This window comes from Tripterygium wilfordii, chromosome 15 (assembly GCF_013401445.1).
Source record: "Tripterygium wilfordii isolate XIE 37 chromosome 15, ASM1340144v1, whole genome shotgun sequence".
Classification (NCBI taxonomy): Eukaryota; Viridiplantae; Streptophyta; class Magnoliopsida; order Celastrales; family Celastraceae; genus Tripterygium; species Tripterygium wilfordii.
This window is the reverse complement of record NC_052246.1, coordinates 7268017-7279586: the sequence shown is the minus strand read 5'-3', so window position 1 is coordinate 7279586 and position 11570 is coordinate 7268017. Positions and strand designations below refer to the sequence as shown.

General features: G+C 37.3%; 1 protein-coding gene across 1 annotated transcript; it reads left to right on the top strand.

Annotated features, from left to right (window-relative positions):
* The first annotated feature begins 8212 nt into the window (after positions 1-8212).
* On the top strand, positions 8213-11021 carry LOC119979969 (protein FAR1-RELATED SEQUENCE 5-like). Its single transcript, XM_038822601.1, has 3 exons — positions 8213-8414; positions 8823-9450; positions 10316-11021. Exons 2-3 carry the CDS (start codon positions 8934-8936, stop codon positions 10423-10425), a joined length of 627 nt encoding a protein of 208 aa, XP_038678529.1. The 5' UTR covers positions 8213-8414; positions 8823-8933; the 3' UTR covers positions 10426-11021.
* The last annotated feature ends 549 nt before the right edge of the window (positions 11022-11570 follow it).

The window sequence follows — 11570 nt, the reverse complement described above, 5'->3', positions numbered from 1 at the left end:
TGTAGAAATGAAGTAGAGGGAATGGTTGACACGTCAAAGTGTGGAGGTGGGGGTACGTGGCGGGTTGAGAGAGTTAGGGTTCACGGAAAGTAAGCGCAATATGGGCCGTTCACTTTGTGCTGTCTCTCTTTTTAAAGCTGTTTTCTTTTTCTTTTTCTTGTGTGTTTGAGAGAGAGAGTGAAGGGAGGGAGAGGCGCAATAACGGTTGATGACTCCAAAAGTGGTTTAGATTTTGAATAGTAAAGAAGAAAGGTGAAGGGTAAGGGGAGACTCATCACACACTTACTTTCTGTTTGGGTCTGGATTATGTGCGGAAGTTGGGGTGTCCAATTATTACTTGCCACTGCTTTCTTTTAACTCCAAATTATATATTTCTGTGTGTGTGTGTTTTTTTTTTTATTGTTTGGGTTTACAAAAATCAATGAAGCATTAAATCATTTTTATGAAGTAAGGATTTCAAGGCGGGGAGGCCATAAATGGTGCGTAAAGCCTTAAACCGCATAAATTCTATGGAAGGTATACATAGTAGGTGACGAGGTAGAGCAGTGTTTAATTATAGCCTTTTATACTGTCATTTATTGATCTCTGGTTTTCAAAACTTAAGATTACGTCATTTTCAATTCTACTTTAAGATTCATGTTGGGTTTTTTTTTTTTTTTTTTAGTTATTTCAATTGTCAACATATAATATTCAAGTTATAACAAAATTAGATATATATATATATATATAATTATTTTGTTAATATATATATATTATAATAGAATTATAATCAAGTTAGTATTACAATGTCATTTCTCTAATTAATGGTAAACTTGAGCAAATTTGAGTTTTTATAGAGTTTAAATATAATTACTCATGATGTGCAAATCTAGCTTGGTTTGCTAATGTATTAGGTTTGTCAACTAGGCTTTTCAGTCTATATGCGTGTTGAAAGTTGCTTCTATGAGATGTTAGCAAATGTAAGCTAAGAGGTCCCCTGACTCCCCGAGGTGTGTTTTCCTTGAAAAAATGTCCTGATACTTAAGTCATAATGTGAGAAAGCAAGAGGTTGAGAACTTCATAGATTGGAGTTCTCAAGTAAAATAATAATATTATAAATTGTGTGTGTAAATTATACCGGGTTGAATTGTCTTTTTATGGTAGTTGAATAGCTCATACTTTGTTATGGAGTGTGATTTTTATTTTGAGAAACTTCTAGCTGGATTAGGACACAACCTCTCTTGATCTTCGATTTGGAGATGGATTCTACTTGGGGGTTCTATTCTATTTTAAATGGCCTCCATGTTTTATATGACATAGCTGTAATAGATATATCGAGATATGGGTCGACCTGAGATATCTGGGTAATAAAATGTATTATACCTCAGCTCAGGTCATACCAAGTGTCAAAGATATCAACAAAATATCAATGATATCTTTGACAAATCAACAAAATCTTTGAATTTGTCAAAGATATCAACAACATCTTTGATTTACTTTATTGACATTATTTTTCTTACTTTTCCTTTCTAACGCCTATATAAAGGCATGTTGTACACAATCAACATATAGTGAAATACAGATCTTTTACTTCTCTAACATATCCTTTCACTTCTCTAACATGGTATCAGAGGCTTGGTAATCACTATCCCATTTCATATCAGTTTCTCACCTTCAAATTCTATTTCATCTTTCTTGCCTACTGCAGTCCTTTCTTTCGTCATTCCTTGATCTGGTTGTTATTTTTGCACCTGTTTATTGCAATTATGGACAAATCAGATATCTCTCAACCCATCAACATTGTGTTAGATGGGCGTAACTACGTTTTATGGGCACAAGCCATGTGCAGCTTTCTCAAGGGTAGGAGACTTTGGCGATATGTCACTGGTGATTTCATTCTACCTACACAATCCCAAGATGAAGCTGATGATAAGTTTGCTGAACGTTTAGAAACTTGGGATAGCAAAAATCATCAAATCATCACTTGGTTTCGTAATACTTCAGTATCCTCCATCAATCTTCACTTTGGTCGATTTGATACTGCCAAAACTCTCTGGGATCATCTTGCTCATCGTTACACTGCCACCGATCTCTCTCATCAATATCAGATAATTCAGAATCTCAATCAGCTACGTCAACAATCCGGACAAACTGTCACTGACTTTCACTCTCAAATGCAGTTTCTCTGGGATCAACTCACTCCTACTGAACCAGTCTGGAAGAATACTGAAGATGCCAAAGCTTTTACCACATATAAAGACCATCGCCGGCTGATTCAATTTCTTATGGCCTTACAAGATATTTTTGAGCCTACTCGTGCAGCCTTACTTCATCAGAAGCCATTACCCACTCTTGATCAAGCCCTTGATGATCTTGTTTCTGAAGAAACACGGCTCTCGATCCGTCAACCACGACATCTCGACACAGTACTTGCCACTCCTCAGGTACACCAAACAAAGAAAGCTGACACTTCTTCAAAGTGTCGATATTGTCATCTATCTGGTCATATGATACTTACATGTCCAACTCGCAAATGTCGCATATGTCGCAAAATTGGACCAAGACACTATGAACAAGATTGTCCCAGCAAAGGTGGATCAACTCAGGGCACTCATTCCAGAACACATCTTTCCGCTGCCACAACTGATCATACTGCACAGGAGAGTCCTGAACATGTACCCACAACCACTCAATTGACCAGTGATCTTGAGTCACTACTTCGTCAATTCCTTTCTAACTCTGGTAACCATTCTATTTCAGCATCCACCACTGTGTCAGGTAAATCATCATCATGGTTCTTTGACTCAGCATGTTGCAATCATATGACTGCTGACTCTACTCTTTTCACTTCCACACACTCTTCTTCGCATTTGCCATCTATACAAACTGCCAATGGTTCAAGGATAAAAGCTAGTCATATTGGGCACATATCTACTCCAAACCTATCAGTGTCCAATACATTTCTTATTCCACAACTCACTTTGAACCTGTTATCCGTTGGTCAGTTATGTGAACTTGGTCTTAATATTCTATTTACTCCTTCTGGCTGTTCTGTACAGGATCCGAAGACGGGACAGACGCTTGGGACAGGCCGTAAAGTTGGGCGACTGTATGAGCTCATCTCTTTGCACCCCTTGCATCCTACTCTCCCGTGTCATGAGTTCGCTGCATCCACAGTTCCAGCTTCCTCTTTGAGTCTCTGGCATTCTCGATTGGGTCATGCTTCTGTTAGTCGTATTCAGTCTCTTGTTTCTCATGGTCATTTGGGAATTGTTTCTAATAATCATTTTGATTGTTTAACTTGTCCTCTAGCTAAACAATCTGCTTTATCGTTCAATAATAGTGATTCTGTTTCTCATGCACCTTTTGACCTTGTGCACTCTGACATTTGGGGACCTTCTCCTACTGCTTCTATGGGGGGATCCAAATATTTTGTAATTTTTGTCGATGATTACTCTCGTTTTACATGGATCTATCTCATGAAAACTCGTTCTGAATTTACTACAATCTATCATGAATTTTCTCAGATGATTAAAACTCAGTTTTCATGTCCTATTAAAACTTTTCGCACTGATAATGCCATGGAATATAAGGATTCTAAATTCTTAACCATTTTACATGACCATGGCACTATTTGTCAGCGTTCTTGTCCAGGTACTTCCCAACAAAATGGAAGAGCCGAACGTAAACATCGACACATATTAGATACTGTTCGGGCTCTCCTTATCTCTGCCTCTTGTCCTGCACGTTTTTGGGGTGAAGCAGCTCTCACTGCTGTGTTTACCATCAATCGGATTCCTTCATCAGTCATTGGTAATCAATCACCTTATGAACGTCTTTATGGGTCTGTTCCTAACTACAATTTACTCAAAGTATTTGGATGTGTTTGTTTTGTTCTCCTTCAACCACATGAACACACTAAATTAGAACCTCGTACTCGTCTTTGCTGTTTTCTTGGGTATGGGATAGAACATAAAGGTTATAGATGTTGGGATCCTATCTCCAAACGACTTCGCATTTCTCGTCATGTCGTATTTCTGGAAAACACTTTGTTCTCCTCAGTATCACATTTCTTATCTCTTCCTTCTCCCACTAACATGGTTGATCTATTTCCTGATGAACCATCTCCCTCTAAGTCTCATACAGGTGACACTCAAATTACTTTGCCTGCTCCTGAACTGTCTTCCTTGTCTGATGGATCTACTGCAGACACTACCAGTTCCCCTACTCTTCGACGCTCTACCCGGGTAAGAGAACTTCCTATTAAACTTCGTGATTTTCAGTGTTTTGCCACTACTCTTACCTTATATGAGCCTCAGTTCTATTCGGAGGCCAAATCTAATCCTGTTTGGCAACAAGCTATGTCTGAAGAATTGCAGGCACTTGAGCAATCTCATACTTGGGATCTTGTTTCTCTCCCACCAGATAAGTCTGCTATTGGTTGCAAATGGGTTTACAAAATAAAAACCAAGTCTGATGGTTCTATTGAGCGATACAAAGCCCGTCTTGTTGCTAAAGGCTTTACTCAGGAGTATGGCATTGATTATGAAGAGACATTTGCTCCAGTTGCTCGTCTTACTTCAGTACGCAGTCTGTTAGCTATTGCTGCTGCTAGAGGCTGGACATTGTCACAGATGGATGTGAAGAATGCCTTCCTCAATGGTGATCTTGCTGAAGAAGTCTATATGAAACCTCCTCCTGGCTATTCACATCCCCCTAATACAGTCTGTCGCCTTCGTCGTGCCTTATATGGCCTCAAACAAGCTCCACGCGCATGGTTTGCCAAGTTTAGCTCTACTATTCAACAACGTGGTTTTCAATCCAGTTCTTATGACTCAGCATTCTTTGTTCGTCGGACAGCCTTAGGCTGTGTTTTTCTACTAATTTATGTCGATGACATGATTATTACAGGAGATGATTATTCTGGTATCACTGATCTTAAGGAATATCTTCAACAACAATTTGAGATGAAGGATCTTGGTTCTCTAAGTTACTTTCTTGGCCTTGAAGTACTCTCGGACACTACCGGGTACTATTTATCTCAGGCTAAGTATGCTTCTGATTTACTTGCTCGGGCTGGTCTCACAGATAGTAAGATTACTTCTACTCCACTGGAACCTAATATCAAGCTTAAACCTTCTGATGGTACTCCTCTCAGTGATATCACCCTCTATCGACAATTGGTTGGTAGTCTCGTATATCTTACTGTCACCCGCCCTGATATAGCCTATGTTGTACATGTTGTTAGTCAATTCATGTCAGCTCCTCGCTCTTCCCACTATGAAGCAGTCATTCATATATTGCGTTATATCAAAGCAACTCTTTATTATGGCCTTCATTTTTCTGCTGCTTCCTCACTTGAGTTGCGCGCCTACTCTGACTCCGATTGGGCTGGTGATCCCACTGATAGACGATCAACCACTGGCTTTTGCATCTTGTTAGGGGATTCTCTCATTTCTTGGCGAAGCAAGAAGCAGACTTCAGTTGCTCGTTCGAGCACGGAGGCTGAATATCGTGCACTTGCTACTACCACTCAAGAAATTGTTTGGCTTCGTTGGCTTCTTGGAGATATGGGAGTTCAATCTCCCAGTCCTACACCTCTATTTTGTGATAATAGAAGTGCAATCCACATTGCTCACAATGATGTTTACCATGAGCGTACCAAACACATTGAGATTGATTGCCATTTTACTCGTCAGCATGTCACACAGGGAACTATTCAACTCTGCTCAATATCTACTCTTGACCAACCTGCTGATCTCTTCACCAAGCCACTCCTGCCAGGTCGTTTCAGAGACTTAGTTTCCAAACTCAAGCTTACTTCTACTGCACCAACTTGAGTTTGAGGGGGGATGTCAAAGATATCAACAAAATCTTTGATATCTTTGACAAATGAACAAAATCTTTGAATTTGTCAAAGATATCTACAAAATATCAATGATATCTTTGACAAATCAACAAAATCTTTGAATTTGTCAAAGATATCAACAACATTTTTGATTTACTTTATTGACATTATTTTTCTTACTTTTCCTTTCTAACGCCTATATAAAGGCATGTTGTACACAATCAACATATAGTGAAATACAGATCTTTTACTTCTCTAACATATCCTTTCACTTCTCTAACACCAAGTTATCTTCGTCTGAACTGTAGCAGTGTATGTCCTCAGTGTCCAACTAAGCTGCCGTGTGTTCATTGTTGAGTGGAGGGCAATTTGGTTTTATCAATTACAATATAAATCACATAGATTTTTATTTCTTAACAACTTTTTCTATTGGATGTCGCCGCTTAGCTAGCGCGACAGAAGTTATAAACATTTCGGCTTTTAAGGTACATTCAAACCATAATTTAGAAGTTTATCAGATTAATGTTTGAGTCCCATTGAATCAGAATATTTCTTAGGACTTGAATTAGGTTAAGATTGACGTATCTCGTTGCACTACTATTATAATTACAAAACAAGCACAACATTTTTTAAAAAAAATGATAAAACTTTTAAGTTTTGAAGTGTCGTAGCAATTTGTTTAATTTACTTGGGCTGAAAACGAAATGTACACAAAAGAATCACTTTCGATATACATAGGTCAACTAATATCACTATGTATTATTACATTGATATTTGTACCAAAAGTGACCTCCAGTGATCTGACTATCGATACATGGCAGATTGGAGCCCACAATTGACAATGATCAACTAAATATCAGTAGACACGTTCATTTTGCTAAAATCTAGCAGGTGGTTGCTGGAAAGTAGGGATGCCTGAAGAACCATGTCCAAAAGTTTACCATCAAGAGATTTGTTGTCATAGTTGTCTTATTTTGATTTAAAACAATTAGTTAAATGGAAACAAAGATTTCAACTGGATAAGCACACAAGAAGCTTTGGAGATTTTGGAGTTTGTAACCTACACGTTCCCAAAAAATCTCAAACACATCTATAACAACTACACGATAACTAGAGGCCAGAACCACGTACATTCATCCTACGTTTTGAGGAAGAATAAACTTTCTCACGTTCAAGCATACAAGACCATTACCTATATGATGACTATTAGCCATTTCCCCTCGATCCAAGAGAGTGGAGTAGAATGCATGTTCTCAATATGCCCACATCCACCTTCAAGAAGGAGCACGACCTGAGATTCTCAAAATGTCCATTATCATGAAGAACTTGCGGTTATGAAGAGTTTTGAACTTGCAATTCAAGCAACATGAAAGAAGATTGTTTCCCACGATCTCCCACGACAGAACATGTCCAGATCGTGCCAAGAAAACAGGAGATGAAGATCACCATGAAGACTATAAAAAGAAGAAGAAGAGAGATTTACGTACACTCACCCCGCATTAAACACAGACTTCATGGTTGTAGCCTCTGTGGCTATGTCTTTGTTTTAGATTGTAAAGCACGTTCCTTAACACATTTCATGATGTATTCCTAGTTAAAGAAATTCTAGATGCATTATGATGATTTGTTGTTTTTCATTTTGCTAATATAATTTCTTTCATTCCGGTATTAGTATTATATATCCTACTTTTCTCACTTGATACTAATAAATTCCAAGTCTTTTTTCTAAAAGGATAACCTCAAACCAGTAGTTTTGTGTTCTCAGACATCACACAACTCGTTTGGTGACAAGTCAGATTTGGCACAATTTCATATCAGAATCTTTAGACTGATAACAAGTCCTAACACACTTGAACACACATCATCCACAATTCAAACACTCCTATTCTCAATTTTCTAAAGCAGTTGATCTTTTGTCTAGCGCAGAAAAGATCGAGCAATTGGGCAATAATTCTCCACTAAAGTTTCCTCAACCAAAACCCTCGGATCCCGGGGGGGGGGGGGTGGGCAATAATTCTCCACAAAAGTTTCCTCAACCAAAACCCTCGGATCCCCGGGGGGGGGGGGGGCCTATGCACACTGAACAGGTTATTAACCTGTTCAGTGTTTTGCACCGTCAGATCTTGGTTCTAAGATCTGACGGTGGCCCCCATTTTTTTTTTTTACCTGTAAAGATTAAAAAAATTTATGTAAAAAATTTTATCAATAGTGTGAAACCCTATCTCATACGTGCAACACTTCGTCTGTACAGTTTTCCACGCCTATGCAACGTCTTCTTCAACCTTGTCTCTGATTCTTGGCTTCAAGGAAAATCAAATACTTTTATGCCTGCATCTTTATCTGATTCTGCATTAACGAATGAATGATCTCATGAGTGCAGGTGATGGTCAATCCAGATGCAATGAGTCCTAATGAACCAAGCTTGAGAGAGTAGCTTGACTGGTGAGTCTATATTCCAATAAGCGAAATAAAAATTGCAGGAGTCTCTGTTGTCCATGTTAAAGCAGCCTCTAACTTGCATTGCAAGCAAATATCTCCATTTGTTGACACTTTATGCAGCCGCTATCCTTCCGTAAATTTTCTTAAGGTAAACTACTTGTTGGGTTCAATTGCATTATGCTTATACTTTAGCACCGATTATTGATCTTTTCGTTTCTTAGAATTTGTTTGATTTATTGCTATTTGCATTGTTTGTACTGGTGTAGAGAATTTCCTTACTTTAGTTCTTCCAGATCTATTAATTTGATCATTTCTTTTGTGGAACTAATGAACTACTTTAGATCTTTTTATAAGCCTGTACTTGCGTGACTGAGAGTAGTTTATTTTCAAGGCATTGATCATCTTTGCACATGCTGATTTGGAATTGGTTTTGTTTTATCTACTGTAGCAAAGTGTATTTATCAAACCTTTTTTTGTTGCATCTGTGTGTAAGTACTATATTTATTTTTCCTTTCTTCATGCGTGCCCACTTACTTCCTTCTCTTTTTCTTGTCAGGTACTTTTTTAAACATGGATAGCTTAATTGCCACTTGTGATAATAGTCCTTCAATGAGAGATGAGGAGCAAATTGGAATACCAAGAATTGGTATGGAATTTGACACTTTAGATGGTGCATATCAATTTTGGAAAGCTTACTCAAAAAAGATTGGTTTTGGTGTTAGAAAAGAGTACAACAACAAAAATCGAAAAACAGGAGTTGTTGTTAGTCAATTGTTTGTGTGTTGCAAGGAGGGGAAAAAAAAGGAAAAAAAAAGATGATGATGACATGATCCGCCACCATTCGTCTACGAAAACTGACTGCAAGGCAAGGTTAAAGGTATTTTTAGATAAACATAGAGCAAAATATATTGTGAATGAGTTTGTTGAACAACATAATCATGAGTTACAACCTCCGACAACAATTCACATGCTTAGATCACATAGAGAGGTTATTACGGCGCATGCATTAGCAATTGAATTGGCTTCTGATTCAGGGCTTACTCCTAAAGTAACACAAGAATTAATGAGCAGGGAAGCTGGTGGTGGGGCTAAGCTTGGGTTTTTTATTGAAGATCAAAAATCATATTTAAGATCTAGGAGGGAAAGAAATATTGGAAGTGGGGAGCTTGGTAGTATTTTCTCATATTTTGAGAAGCAAAATATGAGTGATCCTAAGTTTTGCTATGCACTACAACTTGATAGTGATGATCAAGTCACTAATATATTCTGGGCTGATGCAAAAATGGTTGATGATTATGTTACTTTCGGTGATGTGGTCACTTTCGATACCACTTTTGGTACTAATGAAGCGAAGAGACCCTTGGGCGTGTTTACTGGATATAATCATCATAGACAGATAGTGTTGTTTGGGGCTGCACTTTTGTATGATGAGACTGCTGAATCTTTCAAGTGGCTTTTTAACACATTTGTAAATGCACATGGTGGTAAGGAGCCTCGTTCAATCTTTACGGATGAAGATGCTGCTATGGCAAATGCCTTAGAGAGTGAGTGACCAAAAGTATCTCATGGATTGTGCACTTGGCATATTAGACAGAATGCATTGAAACATCTTGGTTGTTACATGAGGAATAAGTCTCCATTTATGACAGATTTTAATAAGTGCATATACGAATATGAAGATGAAGGGGAATTTGAGAATAAATGGAAGAAAATGCTTGAAGACAACAATTTGATGGAGAATAGTTGGTTGGCTCGCATATATGGGAAAAAGGAAAAATGGGCCAAGGCATATATGAAAAATTCATTCACATTGGGCATTCGAAGCACACAAATGTCTAAAAGTGTAAACAATGATTTGAAAGATTATTTGAAAAGCACTTTGAGTGTTGGTGAATTTTTCAAGCATTTTGATAGGGTGGTGGAACAAAAGCGAAATAATGAGTTAGAGGCCGAGTTTAAAATGAGAGAACATGCACCTTCGCTAGGTTTCTCAAAATTTCCAATACTATAAGACAAGTTTCGAAAATGTACACTCCTAGATTTTTTCATCTATTCAAAGAGGAGTATGGTTTTGTCGATTCATATATAGTGAAGGAGTACATACAAGACCCATATGTATATATTGTTTCTCCATATTGGAAAATGGAGAAACAATATAAGGTTTTTTGTGACACTAACAATGACTTGATGACTTGTAGTTGCAAGAAGTTTGAAAGTGAGGGGATGTTGTGTTGTCATATATTGAGAGTGTTTAGCCGGCTTAATGTAACGAAAATTCCAGAGAAATACATTTGCCATAGACTTACGAGAGTTGTGAAGAGTCGGATTGTCTTAGATGAAGGGAAGCCAAATGAAGAAGAAGATGGTAAGATTGGACTCGAAGAGTTCAATCACAACTCTTACGGTTAACATATCAAGCTTCAATGAATAAAGATTCACGTATTATCATGGAATCAATGATAAATGAGTGTAGTAAGAAACTTGAAGATTTCACATTGTGTAAGGAAGATGAGATTGAGAAAGTGCTTCAAAATAAGGTTAACAATCGAATGGAAAATGTCAAAGGATTGAAGAAGAAGGAAGGTCAAAAGGGAAAGGGAAAGGGAAAGAGAAGAATGAAACCACAATATGAGACGCATAGAAGAAAAGTTAAGAAATCTTGCAATCCTAATATGGTAATTTTTAATTTTTAAATACTTTTATTTTGCTTATTTGTTTTTGCCATGGTTGATGTTTGAGATTTTTTATTTCTTTTGGGTTGCTCGAGTCTCAATATAGCACAAAGTGTTCATTTACAAAGTGTTCAATACTGATATGGTGACTGATTTGGGATTGTACCAAGTGCAGATTTTAGCCCAGTTTTTTTGCAGATTTTGAGTTTGTAAACAGTGCATGTTTCATATGGTGATTTGGTGACTGATTTGGTATTTTAAAAAGTGCAGATTTTAGTCCAGTTTTTTTTTGCATATTATAAGACTGTAAACAATGCAGGTTTTAATCTAGTCCAGTTTCTTGACAGATTTTAAGTTTGTACATAGTGCAGATTTTTAGTCCAGTTTTTTGCAGATTATAAGACTGTAAATAGTGCAGGTTTTAATCAAGTTCAGTTTCTTGGCATATTTTAAGTTTGTAAAAAGTGCAAATTTTAATTCAGTCCATGTTTTTGCAGGTTTTAAGTTTACTAAAAAGTGCATATTTAAATTCTGCTGCCAAGAAATCATACAGTTCATCTACGACAGTAGTGTTCAAAGTTAAATGAAAAGATAAGCATACAAATTATGAATAGCTTATTCGTCAGAGTGCA